The 21553-nt window shown below is 39.9% G+C and overlaps 1 protein-coding gene across 5 annotated transcripts in view; it reads right to left on the bottom strand.

The window, feature by feature from the left end:
- Positions 1 to 14635: 14635 nt before the first annotated feature.
- Positions 14636 to 21553, bottom strand: part of LOC147880885 (ENHANCER OF AG-4 protein 2-like) — a 55602-nt gene continuing 48684 nt past the window's right edge. For 3 of the 5 annotated variants that reach the window (XM_087402204.1, XM_087402207.1, XM_087402205.1), the window contains 5 exons: positions 17132 to 17316; positions 15955 to 17033; positions 15498 to 15758; positions 15230 to 15360; positions 14636 to 15101 (listed from right to left, as the gene is read on the bottom strand). In XM_087402204.1, coding sequence (XP_087258330.1) covers positions 15290 to 15360; positions 15498 to 15758; positions 15955 to 17033; positions 17132 to 17316 — 1596 coding nt within the window. In that variant the 3' untranslated portion in view covers positions 14636 to 15101; positions 15230 to 15289. Of the gene's footprint in view, positions 15102 to 15187; positions 15361 to 15497; positions 15759 to 15952; positions 17034 to 17131; positions 17317 to 21553 lie in introns of those variants that run through there. The other 2 variants (XM_087402206.1, XM_087402208.1) reach the window with 2 other exon arrangements.

Raw genomic sequence — 21553 nt, 5'->3', positions numbered from 1 at the left:
CAGCAGCAACCTGAGCAGCATGTGGAAGATTCTCAGAAGGAGTCTCCATTGCAAAAAAGTCAAGAGAGAGATTTTGAGCAATAATAGAAAAACATATGATACTTGTAATCATTTTGTATTAATACATCAAATGTCAACTTTTTTTTTTAGTTGCAAGTAATATCTGGAGTCAATAGCTTGTGTTATCTGAATTGTTCTATTTACAATGTCCTTGCATTGAATTTTGCTTTCGCTCTTTTGAAGTATCTGCAAAATTTATTTTTAGCAATATGTAAATGTATTATGCAAATGTAAAGAGAATCAAATTAGGAGAAACACAGGGTGGTCAAATTAGGAGAAACACAGGGTGGAAACCAACTTATTTTCCTCTTGTTCAAAATGAATGAAAATTCTTTACGGATATTGTTCTCAGTCTCCATAATAATGTCATTGCGTAACTAATAGAGAGTGCAGCATTGTCCCAGTGAGATGCATGCTAGAAGGATGTCATTCTCAATAACATTGATTTCAATTATTGGACCTGATGACCTCTCATCTTGGTCCATAGCCACAATTTTTGTGCCTATTATCCTGCTGTGTTTATAGTAAAAAGAGAAAATAAAGTTTTACGAGGCAATCATGTACTTAATGTTGATGGAGTTATGAGCAACCTCACAATACACATTGTTGGCCACCATTCTATCCCAACCATTATCCAAAAATTTTGGAATTGGAACTTCATCATACCCTTTTGCTCTGAAAGTCAACATTGTCTTACAAACTTTAACTGGATAATCTTAAAAAAGTTCTACAAAAACTGTAAGTGGCATGAAAATGTTGATTTTAACTATCCTGGTAGCAATATTTGGTTTCAGGGAATGTTGTATTTCCAAAAATAGTTTGGCTCTGTATGATTCTGTGATGCTTCCATTAGGGACTGGCCAATCAGTTAACTATATTCCACGCCGAAAGATCTTGTTTTTTTAATAAGCCATGAGTGAGCATTGTCCATCAATTGATAAAAGTGATCATATAAAAAATATACCCGATTCATCCAACGTTGTTGATTTTCTACCTCTGTACTGTAGCTCCCCAATAGCACCACGTAAAGCATCAAAGATTCCCAGTATGCACTCCATTGGTTGCCACTCTTCGTATGATGAGGTATATATATCTGAACCAAAACAAAGAGACTGTTTGTCATGGAAATAAACAGTTATTTCATTTCAAGTATTTCATTACACAAATACACTTACAATTGGGTCTATGGTATGGAAGATAAGTAAGATAATCACATAATACAAGTTCGTGGTACATGTAGACATGTTGTATCCGAACCTCTCTAACGCATCTTGTGCCTTCCTTTTTTACTCTAAAATCTTTCACTCTGTCTTCCAAGAAGCCAAAAAAGTGTTAGTTGATTATTGTCGCTTGTTGGGTTGCATTAGAACCCAATCTCCTTTCGCCACTGCTATCCTTTTCCAGCTACCATCCACATTCACAGTATTGGAAACTTCTACACATGAGATTAGTGAGGTAGGTCTTCGTTGGCAAAGAGATACTTTGTACATCCACATCTTCGCCAGGTAGAGCGACAGACCGTTTCCTAGTGGCACGACCAAAGTTTTTGGTTGCCCTGAAATCCTCACTCTAATACCAAGTCAAAGAAACACACACCAAAATGGTAAGACATTAACAAAAATGAACGAAACTGAGAACAAGCGAATAAAAGGTGAAAGGAGCTTATTGTCTTGAAAGTTTAAGAGCATTACAACAATAGTGATGCAACGAGGAATGCTTGTCGAAGAGAGAATGGAATGGCTCGTCATGGTGAAAGTAGAGGAATGCTTGTTGAAGAGAGAATGGCACCAAAGAACAAGAGAAAGTGGATGGTTGTTTTGGGTCACCACGCGGGAAGGTTTCAAAATGGAGCTCTTTTTCGATTTTGGGTCCACATCTCTTGATACAACAGGCGAACCGTAAAAGAATAAAAAACAAATCTTCTCATTAATGCCACACGCTTGTAACAAGATAAAGTACTATTTTCTTTTTCATATTTTTGCATTTTTTTGTGGAATTTCTACGTTACATTGGCCTTCTCCTCATTGGTTGAGAGACATTTTTCCGAAACCCTAAAAGGCCCCAAAATGAGTTCTCTTTTTTCCTAATGAAGGATGTTGGCAACCTTGAAGAATACACTTGGGTAGCTTATGATGAGAGACACAATATTCTCAACCCTATTGTACACACTTACATATATGTATCCGTTTGCAGTGAGAACTAGAGGGTGAACTACCTCAAAGCTTGCGTAGTTTAGAAATTTTCTTAGTGTTTTACCATAGGAGGATTTTACAAGAAATTGTTCCCTTGGGTTCTCTAATGAAAATGCAACTAGAATAATAAAATGGATTGCTCTTTGTATGGTGATTCTCTTTGCTGCACCTCTAAGCATTAACTTAATTATGAACATAGTCTTCATAAAGCAAAAAATGCCAGGGGCCTCACAAAGCTTTGACTAAGGAATCATGTGGAATAGTGGAGATGTAGATTCATGAAAGTAGTAGGTAACACACACACACACTTGCAAGTTCTTTTGGAGTTCAAAGATCCTAACTTGACGAATTTGCATGGATCTCCTATAGGACTCTTCTTGGTCTACGGAACTTGCCAGACTTGGCTTCGAGGATCCATTACGGCCCTCAAGATGATGTTCGGTGGAAAAGTCCATGAAGGTATAGTAAGTGTGGACTCACAAGAATTTTAGGACCATTCAAAGTATTTTTTAATCTTTGCCTTGTCCAACTGGTCGTAGGACTTTCACTTGATACATTCTATGGATATTCTTGACTAACTGGTGATGGGACTCGGTCATGATTAGGATAACTTTGCTACCCTTCGCCGACTGGTTGGAGAGGGTTAATACTTCTACTTACCTTTAATACAGTGAGTCTTATCCACTACCATGTGTGATGGGACCTTTTAGAATCCATGAGCTTACTTTAAGGGTATCCTCCAAGACCCATTCTTACTCATCACAATGTTAGTGGGACATGGATACTACTGCCTCACTTGGATTGTGTGATGCACACACAATGCATCCCCTCGAGAACCTGGTAACCTAGCATCCCCACATTGGGATGGGAGAGGAATCTCTTAGGCATGATTGAAAGTTCTAACTCTATGACCTAGCTATGATTATTTATGTATTACTATGGGACCAGGGGTTCCTCATAATTTTTGCTACTTGGGGGCCCATGACTTATGCAATGATGGAGATGGGTTTAGCATCCCTAATCTGGTTAATTTACCCTTGGATATCCTTTGCATTGGACAAATGGGGTGCCTTATATTTTCAATATGAGGAGCTAAAAAGACTTTAAACGGTGATGGGAATGCCACTCGTACATGGGTGAGGATTTTATGAGAAGGGTTGCGTGTAACCTATGGGACCTTGGACCACCACATCCCATGAGGATAAAAATGGAGAAGAATGGTCCATTGATTGGAGGGGGGAGTACGTATCCTCACGCAACTCGAGGAGGTGGAGAGTGTGGAGGAGTACCCAATCTACTTTGAAAGACTAATTGATGAATAAAAAAGTGAGGGGGTATCCTTCGTCCCTGTTTCCGATCCACAGAGTCCCAGAGAGTTGGATCCAGGTTGCATGAGGCATGTGCAAGCTTTGGAGGAAGGCTTGGTGGTGCATCAGGTAAGCCTGCAATTAACTCGCTATTTGACAAACTTCAGTCTTGGATTCTTGCTCTGCTACGTTGCCCATGAAGCCAAGGTGAGAACTCAATGGACTATTGTCTGAGCGTTGAGTAGGGGCATTGGTTTTGTCTACCTCTTGGAACCGCATAGGGCAGATGCTTGCTGCAGCTTCCCACCGAACTCCACGAACCTTTTATCTAGCTTGGCAAAAAGACATCCAACCTTCGCTTACTTCTGAGTAGCGATACTCTCTGAGAATGGTTTCCTTAACATTTGGAGGAAGCTTTCATAGGCTTAGAACCATGGCTCAGGGTCCTGTAGCTTCATTAGCACACCCACACTCTTCTGATGCATCAAGGAACTAAGTAGAAAACAGGATTTGACGTTTTACGTAGACTTCTCTTTAGATGGACAATCTGAGTTTCCTTTTGAGCTAGACTCTGGTTCAGACCTCATAGCAAGTTCTCAAGAGCATGCTCGAAATGTTGCCCTTGTGGAGCCTGTTGGAGCAGCGAAGAGGAGCCTTCAACCAGGTGCCCCAAAATCCTGCCTGTCTCTTTTATTAAAGCTGCTACCATGTTCACAAGCCTTCAAAATTTTCGGTTAGTTGGATGCGCTAGACTGGGACAATGAAGGTAACTCCTCATGGATGACTATATGGCATGTAACTTATTGTAACCCCTGCACTGCTCACAAGCTTTGCAAGCCCTGAGCTTAGCTGGTAGAATATATACGTCTTGGAAGCATATCGAGTTGGCTTGAGCTTTGATGAAAGGCTAAGCTATGCCATAGATTACAAACTATATGAAATTGAGAGAGAAGCTGTTGTGAGGGGACTTAGTACCAAGCTCTTAGCAGAATTCGTTACATGATTCTGGAAGGGAGCCTTCGGTAGAGAATCTCAAAGACCTTATGTCCCATTGAATCCTAGAGCAGAGAGGAGCACTACTGTCAAGGAGGCGCAAACTGCTTACATTTAAACGAATCCTAGAACAAACACGGGCTCTACACATCGATATTCACAGCCCGTGATTTTGGAGATTTGACAGCCCACGAGAGTTGTAGCATATACACAAAAGACTTTTGAGATCTGCATAAAGCTTTGGATCCGTGAAGGACAATATTAGCTTTGTACTTGGCTTATTTTCTGCTGCTTAGTTGCTTAAGAGAAGAGCATCTCCAAGACTGTATTACGATGGAGTAGTTCTCACTGTCAGTTTGTTCATCGTTGTCATTTTATTCTTTCCTCCTTTCCTTGCTTGGGGAAACGTTTTTACTTCGCAGAAGGTATGAAAAGAGTAGCGCTATTAAATCTCAGGGCAGGCCTTAAACTTGGCGAACACTAGGCCTGCCCTCAAAACTCGATGCTGCTGATTATTTAGCCTTTACTGCACACAAAGACTGCCCCAATACGGTCAGTGGTGGATTGTGTATAGGTTATAAATGAGCCATTCTTGTGCATAGTAATCGATGAGTTTGGCTGGTAATGCTTCATCAAAACACAATGATCATCGGTATGGAATGGTAGTGATCACATTTCATGTAGGTTTTGACTCACTGGTCATGGATTTTTGTAGTTTTTCATGGGTAAGAGGCCATGGATTGCCCACATAATGTGCATGGGGTAGGAAAGTTGCAAATATCTTGGACCCTCTTGTCCTTTGCTAAAATGGATGAATAGGAAAGTGCCTTTTCCGTGCACAATTTATATCAACATGGAATGTCAAACTATTGTATGGCATTAAGTACTTTCGTTTGAATGGATACGTATACTTATGGAAATTCAGAGCATACATACATATACTTTAGGAAGTAGGACCTTTAAATTTTACAGAAAATAAGCTTTTTTAGAAAATGAATTCCTACATATTGGGTGATCCTTTTCTTGTCCTCTTCTATGTTGTAAAGGCAAACCTTGATAGGTGCGTGCTTGTGTGTGACCATGGGGTGTGCAGGTAGTGGGTGTGATTGATGATCTAATTTGTGAGTTGGTATGATTGAGAGAATCAAGGAGTGGTCCAAGGAGAGAATTGTGGATCTAGATGCCTCCACATGAGGCTATATTATGATGTACTTCCAAAGAGTGATGCAATGTGATTTCCCTATCTTGCCTTGAGTCTACTTCTTCTTTATCTACTATGTCATTGCTTAGATTCATTTGCTATGAGCCTCCTTGAATCCTAAAATCTAACATGGTATCAGAGTAGGTTCATTGCCCACCATCTCCTTCACTCACTTTGTGGAGATTGATTATCTTGAACCCTGCACAATCACCTTGCTACCTTTAGCATTGTTCTATTGTGGCCATCACTGTCTCTTGTAGCCCTACCCACTTGTCTTCACCAGATCAACATCACTTTTGTTTGAGAAGCATTGCCACAATTGGAATCAATGCATGCTCTTGAAGCTTATAGCCAACCTATGTGCTGCTTCTTATTCATGCACACCGATGCATTCTACTGAAATGTTGACCACAACTCAAGTTTTACTATCATGGCTCGTACGCACGCTTTGTAACAGCAGCAATTTTGGCAACAGTAGTAATAGAGCTTTCCCTTCTATAGGGCTAGAAACAGCATCCTCTAACTCTAGCACATTTCTATTCCGCTTCTATTGATGCCATGCAAACATGTGTCGATAAATCTCTTCTCCACTAGCTTGTAAGATTTTTACTGTCGCAAAGCCTCTCATTTTGATGCTGCTTATAATCATGTTGCCTCCATGAATTATCCATGCTAGAGTAAAAAGATTTGTTGTCCATTCACCAAGTTGAAGCTAGCTAACACCAAAGTCTTTTGGAGGAGATTTTGGTCCTTGTACCATCGCCTCTATCCTGCCACACAAAAGATCCGTTGATTGTGCTCCTCTACAAGCACTGATGTAGAGCTATCTGAATGTGCTCTATAAATAGTTTTTCTCCTTTTTGGCACTCTTGCTTTGAATATATTTGTTAGATGGGTTTTATATTTCCCCAAAATGATTATAATAATCAGGGCATTTGAGTTTTGATTAGCTTTTAGCTTTGAGATTTGACAAACTATCAAGTTTGGGTTAAAGACTCTTTCTTGAAATCCCCACTTTGTCTTATGAGGGATGTTTCTTTGAGTGTTCACCCGTTTTGTCCTTTTACACTGACTTTGTTTTGTGAAGCTCTTTTGTTTTCGAGCATTCACTATTTTGTCAGGGGTAAAGGTATTTGGACAGTACGTCAATTTGTCTATCCCTATTTGCGGTTAGAGGGGGGTGTTGGAAAGGCAAACCTTGATAGGTGTGTGATTGTCAATGTGTGCTTGTGTGTGACCACCGTGTGTAGGTAGTGGGTGTGATTGATGATCTAAGTGTTGATGTGTGAGTTGGTATGATTGAGAGAATCAAGTAGCGATCCAAGGAGAGAATTGTGGATCTAGATGCCTTGACATGAGGCTCAAAGAGTAATGCAATGCACCAATTCTCTTTTGATTTCTCTATCTTGCCTTGAGTATACTTCTTCTTTATCTACAATGTCATTGCTTATATTCATTTGCTATGAGCCTCCTTGAATCCTAAAATCTAACAAGGACACCCCATACTAGATACTTTCTAGATGCCACCGCATCCAACATTACTATTTACTTTAGCATGGTCTTCTTGTATTCTAGTTACACAATGAGATCATGTTTCATGTATAGGTATATATATCGCTGTCCTAACAATGAGACCAACAATGCTAAATGTACTTTAAAACCACTCACACAGTCAAACAATACCTAAGGCTTAACTAGAAGATGAAGAATATGCATGCCTCTTTTGTGGCTACATGTGTCCTTGTGAAACACAACTTTTCTTAATAAAAAATGCAACCAGAATGTCTCGCAACAATTTTCTAGGCCCATTTGATCATAATTACCTTTTGTAGGACTATTAAGGCAGCTTGGTATCATTTTTGAATTTGCAAACATCTTGTTAGATACAAATTGCCCTTATATTCATCTAGTTTCCTTGAGTCTACTGAGACACTCTAGTCACATTCATCATCACCATCTGTAGTGAGTTATAGATACCAAAAATGATACTTGATTGGGTTTGAAAATCCTTTTCAAGATTGTTGTGGTCCCTTACATATGGATAACTTAGTTTCAAATTGTATCTCCTACATAGCCAACCCGAACCAATATTCAACTTGTTGAAATATTTGACATCATTGGTTACAATCTTTCTTTTCTTTATGGCACTGTTCAATACTGCTTAACATCATGTGCTTTTACTTTTTTGGTTGCTCTCACTTCCTAACTGCTTCCTAACTTTTTTAAAATGTTGCTCTCAATTCCTAATTGTTTTGTAATTTCTTATCCATCATTGAGTGCACATTCTATGGAATTTAATGGATAATGTTCTAAGATGGAAGTGAACTACCAAAGCACATACATTCCATAGATATGACGTCCATAGACACACATTATGCTATGGAGGGCTCTTCTTTGTCAAATTCTTGAAGAAACATATCCATTTTGATAACATCTTCCATTGCTATCCCCATTCGCCCAAGCCCTTTGCAAATATGTAAAATGACTTTTGTCATGGTGTAGAATCCCCTCCTCCTCTCAACCTCTTCCTTCTCCCAAGCCTATCCCCTCAAAACTCTTACTCCTCTCAATCTCTTCCTCCTCCCATGCTATCCCCACAAACCCCTTCCTCTTCTCAACCTCTTCTTCTTCTCAATCTACCCCCACAAACCTCTTTCTTCTCTCAAACTATCCCTAGAAAGCCCTTACTCCTCTCAATCTCTTCCTCCTCCCAAGCTATCCCCACAAACCCCCTGCTCTTCTCAAACTCTTCCTCTTCTCAAGGTATCCCCACAAACCTCTTCCTCCTCTCAAACTATCACCACAAACCTTTTCCACCTCTCAACCTCTTATTCTTCTTTGCTTGCCCACCATCTCCCTCCACCTCACTCCTCACCACATGGCCACCATAAAAGAGAAATATGGAGAGCATTGTAGCGGCACTATTCTTGTAGTATGGTGAGATATTAAACAACAAGGTAGATTGGGCATTCCTACCAGGAGCACACCTTGTTCCAAGCTTGCATGGGATCCTAGCTACCAAGGAATGACCGACAAAGAGGTTCTAATGGAGGCAATTGAAAATTTGAAGGAAATGATTATAGAGAGGGGGCACATACCAATTCCTAAACCCCTGACTTGATTCCACCGCCACCTCCCTTGTCCCCCTCCTAAGAGTAGTTACATCCCTTGTCTTACCAGCCTCCCTGTTCTTATGTAACCTTCTCTAGAGCCCCATTACGAATTAGAAAAACTTGTTTTGAAAAATTCACCCCAGCTCCCTCATCCCCCTCCCAGTAGTAGCTACATCCCTTGTCTTGCCAACCTCTGTGTTCTTATGTAACCTTCTCTCCCCATTATGAAATACAAAAACTTTTTTTTCAAAAAATTGTACGCATTCAAATTTTTTCCTCTTGTTTTTAAAGGTGAAATTTAGTTATTTTATCAAAGCACCTATCTCATTAGTATTTGTTTTAAGAGATCAAACTTGGATGGGCTTGAGAGAACAATCTTTTGCTGAGGCTCTTATTTTGATAATATTCTACTTGGGATATATAGATCTAGATATGAACACATGAATTAAACTTGAAGCTCATCACCCTATTAATTTGAAATATTGTAGAGAAAGACAAGAGAGAACAAGAGACACATCCAACTATTCATGAATCCAACAAAAAGATTTATCTATCGACCATCAAGTGACCCACAGAATACACTAAAGACAAAGTGATGACATACAAAGTTGAGACTTCGCGATTCAAAAAGACAAATAAAAAGACATATCAAATCCCCTTTGTTACCCCTCAAAAAGATGCATCTCTCTCTCTCTCTCTCTCTCTCTCTCTCTCTCTCTCTCTCTCTCCTTTGAACAAATAGCAAACAAAGCACCCTTAATCTCTACTTTCCCAAAGTAGAGATCCATGAAAGAGTTAGGAAAATAGCCACAAATGCCGAAGAATGAGATTGAAACAATCTAACTTTTAATTTCAACGATCAAGACTGAGATTATTGACCTCAGACAAGTGGGATTGAGGCATAGATGCAAGTCACGCATTAAAGCAAAGAGCTACTTGACTTCCAATTCTAATTCTAAGATCTTAAAAAGATAACAAGCAAGTAGAAATTTCATGTTGTCCTTTCAAAATAAATATTTTTTTTAATTGTTTTTGGAAAATAAAATATCATTCCATGACGAGTCCAGAGCGATAGAGATCAATTACCAAAAGTGAGAAAAGAGCAATAAAAGAGCGTTGAAAGGAAAAGAAATGGTGAGGAAGATATGCATGAGGAGTAGTGGACTATGGCAATTATGGAATTTCATATTCGAAATTCACATAACTAGAATATCAAACTCTTAATATAGAAACTCGTATGGAGTTTATCAATGATTCTTTAAAAACTATAACCGAAGCAATTTCTAGGTTCTCAGATTTTCAATTTATAACTCATGTTCAAATATCACTAACTCCTCCATGTTAAATTGAAGTATCTTACCTCTTGACTTAGAGAATATATTTTAAGGGACCTAAAGCTACTAAGCTATAATGAGAAAGAAAAAGAGAGAAACAAGGATGCTATATATATTCTCTAAAAAAAATGGCAAGATTTTCACAGACTTAGGAATATACTTCCTAAAAGGTAGGTCGTAAAACCATTATTTCCTTTGGTAAATTGTGGATGAGCCTTAGAGAGATTGATAAGATCCCAAACTATTGGTCTGAGTTTGAACAAGGTTCCTAAAATATTTCTTACATGAAAGAGGGCTTGAAAGGGCATGGGAATCTTGCCCTTGTAGTAAGAGTCAAAGATGTCTATTCTAATGCATGCCTTCTCAAGTTAAAAGGCATTGATCAATTTCAAAAAAATTATAAGGTGGAGGTGAGGATAGCTTCTAAACTCAATAAATTTGTCAATTTAAAACAAAAAAAGCAATTCAAAAGGAAGGATCCTTGAACACAATAAGAAATCAAAGTTTCTTGAGATTCCAAGTGCCCACAAATGTATACTTAATACGATTAAACTACTCATAGTTAAGAAATCAAAGTTTCCTGAGATTCCAAGTGCCCACAAATATATGGTCTCTTTTACGAAAGGTAGGGATAAGAAAGTTTGGGACACCATGATACACGATCTAGAGGTGGACATTCAAGGCTATAGGGATGCTTCTGATTTCCAAATTGTGCACCCTGGTAGAATAGATTTTGTTTTAGGTCGAGAATGGCTTTACAAACTTGGGCACAGGTTGTAGTAGCGGAGGTATTTAGGTAACTCCAATATATTGAAAAGCATAGTATATTCTTCTAGATATTCACGAGGAATATGATGTGAATGATTCTCTCTTGGATTGTTTGATGGAATTGGAGTGACATATATACTTGTGATTTAATTTTTGTTGAGAATTTGATATCTTCAGCACTTGAAAAAGTAAAATTTGCTTGATGTTGTTGAAAAGAATAAAGATTCTTTATACTGGGCTCAGAGGCCTATTGAATTTCTTGAGAGTTAGCATTTAATAAAACATAAATATGACCTTTGGGATGCAGGCATGATTACAAATCACAACAAATTTCAACCCTTTCCACACTATTTGTGCGACAAATTGTACCTTAAGCTCATCATTAAGTGGTTTTAGTGCGATAAAACGACAACTTCGTTGATTAAATTCTAAAAACAAGGGATGAAAATGTATCAGCAAGGCTACATTATGAAGATTGGACAACATTGTTGATGGTAACAAAAGTAATTGCAAAGCAACCTAAGGACTTACGGAGGAAAATAAGAATGTCTCAACACAAAAGGGTGTATAGCTAAGCTACGATCAGCCTCTCCAAGCTCCTAAATTATGGGATGAAAAGATAGACAAAATAAAATCAAGGATGTACCCTTGTGGCTTTTAAAGATGAATCACTTAGGTGAAACATTTTTGCAATGAAGGGAGTCTATCCAAAGGAGAAATGCTTTTTACTCATTCAAAAGACAATTACAAGAAATATGACAAAGGCCTTGTGAGTTTCTATCGTAAAGAAATGGTAAATTTTGGATTCAAATCAATTTTAAAAATAGGGTGACATGCTTAGAAGAAAGGGTCAATCCTTCGTCATCCATTTCAAAGTCACATACATGTGCTCTAAGATACATAGTCAAGCATTGCATAGTTGTGTGTGTGCCCCAAATTGAGTCATTGTGGGAGAACTGCACATTTTATGTAATTAAACAAAGTGCAATAAATTGTGTTTGCAATTGCACATAGATTAAGCAAACAGAACTCATAGTTCTAAATTGATTTGACAAAGCAGTTAACAACCTTGTGGCTTTCAAAGATGCACTCATCACTAATATTAAATAGAACAACTTCTTAGAACTATCAGCTATGTTTGTTATTATTAGGAAAAAGGTTTATTGGCTTTTGTAAAATTACATAAAATGTGAAGTTGAACATTCCATAGTGACTCAATTTTGAGCCCACATACAACTACGCAATGCTTTACTCTTTATACTTAACAAATTGGTGCAACAAAATAACCTTAATGTCCTACAACTCTTTGCAACAGATGTCAAAAGATTGCCACTTCCTTCTACATGTCCCCTAAATTTTGCACATGATTCAAGTCCAAATTTTACCTTGCCTTTTCGATAAAGACACAAGAGTCCTTCAATTGTTTTTTTAAAGAGTTGAAAATCTTTTCGCATTTCTTCTTGGGATTGACTCCCACTCCGCTTCGTTGCAACAATATTCCTTGTTTAACGTTAGTGATGGATGCATCTTTGAAAGCCACAAGGGTTTTCATGTTGTTAACCTCTTTGGTAAAACCAATTTCAAACCATGAGCTATGTTTGTCAGACTCGTGTGCCATTGGAAACACAATTTATTGCACTTAGTATAATTACATGAAATGTGGTGTCCCACAACTTTAGCCCACATACAACTATGCAATGTTTCACTCTTTAAACGTAATAGATTGGTGCATCTAAAATACAATAAAACCCGTAGCACATGTATGTGACAGTGATGGACGTTGAAGAAGAAAGAAGAAAATATTTTCAATCTTTCAAAAGACAATTTAAAAGGAATGCAAGGACTCGTGAGTCTCTACCATAAAGACGAGATAAATTTGGACTTGAATCATTTAGAAAGACCCGTAGAAGGGGCAGTCTATTGACATCCATTACAAACTACTCTAGGTGCACCAAATTATCAAGTATGGGCTCAAAATTGAGCCACTATGGAACAACTTCATTTTCTGCGCAATTTTACAAAATCCACAAAAACTTTTTCCCAATTAAACACAACTTTAACAAACATAGCTCAAAGCTCGAAGAAGACAAACATAGCTCAACTTTAACATAGCCCCACGTGACTGAACTTTAACAAACATAGCTCAACTGTAATAGTGTAAAGGTGGATGCTGCAAAGGGTGAACATGTCATCAAGGCATGCTAAACAACGGAAGAATAATCTAGATCAGTGTCCAATGCATAGTACCTCCAGATTACTGCTAATACTTCCATCCCAAAACTCATACGAAAATCACATCAACACACTTCCATCCCACAACTCATACGGAAATCACATTGCATTACAAAGGCAAGACAATGTTTGGATTCAATAGCCGTTGCGCTTTAACAAACAAAGATTAAAAGAGTGGTTATCAACTTTATGAGTGACTATCGTTGAGATTGAAATTGCACAATGTCTTGTGTTTTTAGAGGATGAGTTTAGGCATGCTCTTGGATTCATCTAGATACATAATTCCGATCTGATAACATGCCAAAGTTTCTTGTAGAGAGCCTTGCTGAAGAGTAGAAGAGTGGGAGTGGAGTCGTCACTGGGTGATTCTCTTTTTATTGTTAATATTACAACAATATAAATTCAACTATTAGCCTATGTGAAATAGATGTTGAGAAGTTAGCTTGCCATCTAGTGAGTTGCAGAAGACTTGGTCATTGCTACTTGTTGTTCAGCCAACAGCCTGCAAATCCGATGTCGTCTTAGTACTTGTATGGTTCTTGGATGTTTGATAAAAACCATACAACACTTCGCCGCTAACCTACTCTGTGATTAGACGGTAATCCAACTTCTATCACCATGCCAAATCACGCATAGCAGGGACTAGCTACCATGACATCCCCACTGACATCATCAGCACCCAATAATGGGTGTAGACCATAGTCTGAACATATGCTCTCACATACAAATCTGCACACCCACACATTCTTGAGCATCCACTTATACAAAGGTCCTCGTACTCAGTCTTTGTGGCACTCCGGATGTGACAGGCACACTCAGCCGTGACAAAAGCTAGCACTAAAGGAGAAGGCTAATCAAAAAGTAACTGACATTCTCTTCATTCACGCTACAACTGCTTGTGAAGACTATAATTTCAGTTTAGTCTTTCCTAAATGAGCATCCAAGTCAATATACTATCCGATAAGAAAATGTCTGCAATCTTGAAGGGGGCCCTCCACATTTGTAGCCTCAATGTGACAAATATGCTAGCTTGTGGTTCTACAACGAAGTGTCAAATTCGACCATCTCCAACTATGTACAAGTGGTGTCTAACCCGTCTAAAAAGAATGGTCGTGTCTTATCTATCTGTTAAATCCTTGGGCTCCATCTGCATGCCTGGTTTTATTTGGCCATGAGCAAATGTCCTCTGGTTTCAGCCCAACTTCATTCGTCATTCGCACATTCATGTATTTTACTTCAGTGACACCACATTGCCAATAATTTCATATAAAAAGCTTCCAATAACATTACACTCAACTGGAACACTCTAGGTTCCATAAGGCTACTCCCGATGGGAGAAATCAGATTCCAACCCAAATCAAAACATATGTTGATCATCCATGCAGGAAACTAGAGCTCCTATAGGAGCCCTGATAATAAAGATTTCCAACCAAAGTAAATCCATCCACCAATTTATTCGTTGAAACTCAGCAAGAATTTGCGAGATACTGGACTTGTATATTTCTCCTTTGCAAACCATCTTTAACTATCTTCTTCCCTTCACAACCTTGGCAGGTCAAGTTTCAGGGAAAGTGTACATTGGTAATAACAGTAACAACGTGGTAAAGCAAGATGGTACACAGCTCCATTGAACAATTTCCAATAAGTGTAAGCAGGGGTGCAAACAAAGACAACCCCTAAAGAGAGAACTTGAACAGAGAAGTGTTAACCTGAGAGGAATCTGAACATAATTAATAGTATACATCTGCACAAGGCAGACAGAAAAAGTACATTATGTACATGTTCAACATTAAACAGGTCCTCTAAATCTCTGGAACCCAGTAAGGTACATGCACCTACATCTGTTATAAAGAATACTCCAACAACGAATTGAGGGAGAGCTATCACTTTAAACTTCCGACCTGTTAGAATGAAATACAAACAATGTCAAACTTATACTTCCTTCCTGAAATTAATCAAAAGCATACGATATAACCTAGCAACTCACAAACTTTATAATCGTTATAGGCCATTCGTCTTCCTGTGTGACCTGGTAGCAAAGTGACTCAATTCGTCCCAATGCCTTGAACAAGTAGATCTCAATCAATATTCAATTCGGCCTCCACTTTGATGTTGGACCTCCAGGTCTCTGGCCCATCATCTGTCCTTGTGACTGGTTTGCTGCACCACAAAACATAAATCAGCATCCCAACTAGCCCAAAACCCAAAAATAGACTCTGGACTTCCAAATTTCTGAAATCATGAAACCTCAGAGCATTCATACAATTGTACAGGACCTTAGGAACAAGACCATCTACCTGCAACACCAAGCAGTAAGCCTCCAGGCATCCCTTCTAAATGGCCCCTGTAGGGAGCATTTACTGATACATCCACATTTGATAGAGACATGACAGGTGTTCCAGCAACTGTCTGTAACAGGCCGTGTAGTTGTACACCTGGACCACAGGCATAAGGTGGCCCTGGCAATGGCATTATGTTTCCATTGTTTGGACGAGATCTATGATCATGAGAAGGATAGTTCTTGTGATGAGAACTTTCATCCTCTGTGGCAATTTGGCCTGTCAGAAAAACCCATCAGAACTTGCATAATATCATAGCCCAAATTTGAGTGCAACCTGGATGTGCCGAAGCCAATGCTGAAGATAAATCGTCTTCTCTTTTCTGCTCTTATACAATCATTGCAGCACACGGGCATGGAGATAGCACATGCAAAAAAGTATGAATCTTTCAAGCTAAAAAGCAGAAAGAGCTCACCTTCAACTGTCGTATATCCTCTACCCCGAAGGATACTTTGCCCTTCACGACCACATTGCATCTCATCAAACCTCCTCCTGCTATGATCACCCTGCAGAAAATGCCGCTGCTCACCTTGGACTTGTTCTCTATGAGGTGAGTGTTCTTCTAACTCAAAAGAAGGTGAGGAAGGCCTTTTTGAAGCCTCACAATTTCCATACGTATAATGCTTCCGAAGTGGAGGGGGGGATGGCAAACCATGAAATTGTGCCTGTGGAAAGGCAGTTCCGTGTTGAACAGGATGCACATGAGGAGCATGGTGAGGAGGTATGCCCGTAGGAAATGAGTGTGAATTCTGAGTAATCACGAAGCTCGTGGGGGAGGCATAAATAGGGTCCCTGCGTATTGATTGAGCATCTCCATGAGAAGGCTGTAGTATAACACTCTGCATTCCAGAAGGCTGCCGAGGGCAATGCTCTAATGTTTTCTCATCACCAGGGCATCCAGGAATGTGATGTGTTCCAAGCGAAGACATAGCAACCTGCTGTTCTGCAGATGCATAATAATTGGCATCTAATCCCTGCATGAGAGGAGAGTGCTGAGCAGAATTCAAGTCCATGAAAGACCCATAAGAATGCACCAAACAAGGTGGATGTAAATTTGGAGGGGGCGAAGGGGGAGGTGGTGGAGGCGGAGAGGAGGGAGGTGGGGGGGGAGGAGAGGAAGGTGGCGGTGGAGATTCTGGCAACGGAGGAGGTGACGGAGGGGGGGACTCGGGCGGAGGTGGAGGAGGTTCCAAAGGAATAGATAGAGATTCTCCTTGCAAGGGCACTAATCCAGGACCACAAAAAGATTCATCAAACTGATCACTTCTAGAGTTAGATTCTGGCGAGACATCCTCCATCTCAAGTTCACCCTCCACATCTTCCAGTATATGCCTATGTTTCTCAGTTGGCATATGAGAAAGGTCAGACCCTTCTTCTATCATCTCGGCATGTGCTGGAAAATTATTATCAGCTTTCTTGGTACTTCCACAGGCATCTTCATCATCATCAAACATGCGAGGGATAAGAAGTCCAGGCATTGCAAAGCTTGCATTGCTGTCACAACAAGGACGGCTCAAACACATTATGACCGATTAAAAATAGCATTAAGTATAAATAGCATTCCTTTTAACCAATTCCCCTTTCGAACTCACCTTCCATACTCATCTACGTACATTCCCTCCATGTCCCTGATGGGATCATCCACAGCACGCTCATAACGAGAAGGTATACGAGGCAAGGTTCCACTTTTATCATCATTAAAAGACTCCAGATCATTCATGTAACTCCTCAAAACAGACTCTGGCATGATACTCCGCTTGATCCAGAGCCTCAATACCTGCCATAACACAATCAAGTCAATGCCAACCACTGTGTACACGATAATTAAACCCCTCATGCCAAAGAGTACATAACTCTAGGCCCTAGCCAAGACAATGCACGACTTTTTGACTATTTGTTATCCCTTTTGTGAAGGGGATACACACCCCTTTCCCAAAGTTGGGAGAATGTAGAGGCTCATGTGGTTTCATCTATTCCAGAAAAATGTCGCTATTGCATTTATCTAGAAAAGTTGAGGTGTATACATATAAGACTCTTAACAGTTCTATGTTGCAACATCAGTTTTTATAAGAACAAGGGCCATTATTGCCCAAAGGTGGTGTGGAATTTTAAAATTCTTGCATCCAATATTAACTGCAACAAACTGGATAGACTCACTATATTTACTAGATGCATTGCCTAGGAGCTTATATTTACAAGCCTGCCCATAATGATGATAAAACTAAGCGCCATAGTTGCCCATAAGTCTAGCTTTGGGGTTAGTTTAGGGTTAGGGTGACGCATCTCTATATGGGGACTTTCAAAGATAAATTATTTATCATGGTTCAAGGGACATTTTGATGTATTTGCCAACATCAACTAATACATTGCTTAGAAAAGTATATTTAAGATAGGTCAAAAGCATGATATGTAAAAACATAGCCATTTCAATCCCATGATGGTTGCCCACAAGGTTATAGCGAGCAAGAACTAGCTACCATGACATCCCCATCAACATTACCACTGCCCAACAATGGGTACAAATCCTTTGTAAATGTAGTGCTCTCACAAATATGCATATTTTAACAAGCTCAACCTTCCTCCCTCCTCCTCCCTGCCTAGTTCGTCCTTAGTCTGGCTCCTTCCTTACCTTCCTCAGCCTAATTTGCCCCTCCTCTCTTGGTGGCAGCAGCTTAAATCTTCCCTCACCTTCTCTTTTTTCTCTTGCTGGCTGTCTCCCTCCTCCACCCGTTTTCTACTAGTTTTCCTGCCCGTCTCAGGGTGCAGCCTTTTACCTTGCTACCTCACCTCCGCCCTTTCTTCTTGCCCCCTGCTTGGCTGGGTGTTGCCAGGCTTGCTTAGCTCGAGCTGCAATTTGCATCTCCTTCTCGACAACCTCTACTACTCTGCTGCCTGCTGTCTTCCTGCCTCCCTCTTAAGTCTTCCCCCCCCGGCCCACTTCCCCTGGTCTGCCGTTTACCAAACCTGGTTAGGGGTGACCTGCATCAAGTTTTGCTGGTGTCACCACTGCCCCAGCAGCATCCTTGATGTCCTGTGTCCTTAGCTCCACTCCCTCGAGACGTCCCAAATCATCTCTAATTGGTAAGTGCGGGAAGTGGTTGAGGAAGAAGCCATGAGAGATGGTAGGCCGAAATAAAGGAGTACAGGTTTGCTAAGGATCAAAGGGAGATAACTAGAGTTTAAAGGGAGGCGTGAAGAACTAGTACATCTGATACCATCTAAGAAAATAGAGACTAAGATTGGCAAGAAAAAGGAGAATCTTGAGCAAGAAATGAAAGCGCTGATAAGAACCATCAAGGTGGCTCCGGATCTTCACCTTGCAAGATCTTCACCTTGCAAATCTTCCTACCAAACCTGGTTAGGGGTGACCTTCATCAAGTTTTGCTGGTGTCACCACTGCCCCAGCAGCATCCTTGATGTCCTGTGTCCATAGCTCCACTCCCTCGTGACGTCCCAAATCATCCTACCATCAAAGTGGCTCCGGATCTTCACCTTGCAAGAGGATAATTTGTTCCGTCGAACTTTCCAATGTCCCCAAAGCTTGGGATAGGAAGTCAGCTGGCCGTGCTGAAAATGTGAAATGCATAGGAGGCGGGTACCTTTGAGGCTTCAGTAGAATGCAGACACGGGGGCAATGCCATCCTTTATATAGGCCCAGCAAGACCTAGAACTGGCCAACAGGAATCCGCTCGTCCAGCCAATCTGTTCTGCCAACCAGACCAGGCTGACCTGGTTTGGCATTTGATCCAACCACCTGGTCGTTTGACTACCAGGTCAGCTGACTTAAGGAGTCCCAAAAGTCTGCCTGTTGGCAGTTCTAACAGGCACCTATGAAGCCGCCTTTTCCTGCACTGATCTCCTACTGACAGAGGTTGCAGAGTGCAATAGAAAACTCTTTACAACTGCCTCACGGTGGAGCATGAAGTGGATACAACTCGGTTTCTCCATAAAACAGGGAGCCTAGAGGGCCTTATTTTATAGAATAGGCCAGCCAGCTAGAAAGCATATGCTTTCTAAAAGCTGGGGCTGCTTTCCTTGCCAAAAATAGCCACATTTCTCTAGAAAGCAATAGCTAAAAGGCAATCTCCTTGCTTTTAGCCCTGTGGGCCCTCTTTTAAACTGCTCATCCCCTTGCTACGTGCTTTCTTCCCAAAATTGGGCACTCCATATCTGCTTTTCTCGTGGGACCTGCTTTTTGTGCTTTTCTCTTAAAAACGAGGGCCTTTTTGCACTCTCCAAGGTCCTGCCACAATATACAACAGATTTCAACCCATTAAAGGTTAGCTAATGCATACATTCTAGTTCTTGAACTAATCCTAGTCCCTTGTGGGCGTCCCCACGATGCATATTATCCAATGCAACACAAGACTTGTTCTAGTTAACCGAAGTCAACTTTCTTTGACCAAAGTCAATCTAATAAGGATTTCTCTTTATTTCTTGGGAGAAGTAAGAATTTGTGGCATCACCTTGGATTCTAATCAGTTGTCGTCAACTGAAAATCCTTTTAAAACTCAAAGGATACTTTAGAACAAGAGTTCTTACCTACCCACTTGGCATTTTGACCTTTACAAGATACTTGCTGTTGGCCTTACCTGAACATCTTTTCTTTTCGTGTGCGATACATAATTTGCTCAGGTTGAAGGATCTCCTCCATCTCTCCCACCTTGGTGGCTCTTGATATTTGGTAACTTCCAATCATTGACTTAGATCAGTATTGAAGTGATCTTTGCTCCTTCTGGCCGACTGGCCTTCCAGAGCACTGGGCAGCCACACGCCCTTCTTTCCCTGCATCTAAGGCACTTGCTTCCTTGCAAAGGATCTCGCATTTCGTGCTCTTCAAAAGCACTAGGCAGCCATGTTCCCTTCTTTTCTTGGCAAATCCATGCCCTTTTTCTTGGTAGATCCATGCTCTTTTTTTCTTAGCAAATCCATGCCCTTTTTCTTATAGAGCCTGGTGGAAAAGGTATTCCAAGACAACCATGGTAGAAATCCATTAATTTTCAATTCTACCTTCACATCTTCCTTGCAAATAATCCTCAAACTGTTTTTGAAATAAGACTGGTTGTTTCTTCCAAGAGCTTTGTATTCCCCTCGGCTTCTTTATCAGCAACTCCGTCTTCAAATCTGAATAATAGAAAGCCATAAAATTACAGAAACACTTGGCTAATGATCACTTGTACCAATACTTGAGCATATTAAGCTCCAATTTCAAGAAAACAATCCACTATTCTCATTGCATTGCCATACAAGGGTTGCATCTTCAAATCAACATAAGGCAAACTTTATCAACATGAAAGAGATAATTAGCCTTAGACATTTGCAAAAATTATTTTTTGGAGCCTTTCTTCATCTTCTTTCCTTGAAAGATTGTTCAAGTCTTCTCTAATGGAGTGATTTGCAGATAAATTTCATACTCATACTTTCCTCAGAAATATGAAACTCTTCTTGGAATCACTTTGGAAAGAACTTTCTTTGAAGAATTTCTCAAATTTCCATTCACTGTGATTAAGTCGCCAAACACTTACCATGCATGTTAGGTGTCGACTTACTACTCCCAAAACTTCTGCACCCAACAAAGTATATTTTGGATGGATAAACTATAAAGCTATGTCACTCTGGCCCATTAATCCATGAGAGATAATAAAGATTTCCATTTCCTCTATAAGCAGGTCCCAATAAAGGAAAACAGTAGGATGATAAAAACCTGACTTGGCCCATGATGATTTTATAAAAATATTGTCATGTAAGAGCTAGCTCTTGAGCATATCATGCTCCATAACAAGAAACAAAAAAATTGAATATCATAACAGAATTCCTCTGAAATGAGATAAACTATATTGTATATACCTTTGTAAGACTAGAATATATCCAATCATACAAATTTAGATTTTTTGTTGTTCTAAAGTCCAAAAATATGAACGAAATAAAAGAGAAAATGAAAGAGAAGAAAAAAGAGGTAACAGAAACTTTTTTTTAAAACAAAAGGAAGACATACTTAGCAAGCAAAGCAACAC

Source organism: Dipteris shenzhenensis, chromosome 31, assembly GCF_047967505.1.
Source record: "Dipteris shenzhenensis isolate YYH24624 ecotype China chromosome 31, Dip_SZ_1.0, whole genome shotgun sequence".
In the NCBI taxonomy this organism is placed as follows: domain Eukaryota; kingdom Viridiplantae; phylum Streptophyta; class Polypodiopsida; order Gleicheniales; family Dipteridaceae; genus Dipteris; species Dipteris shenzhenensis.
This window is presented reverse-complemented; position numbering and strand designations above follow the sequence as displayed.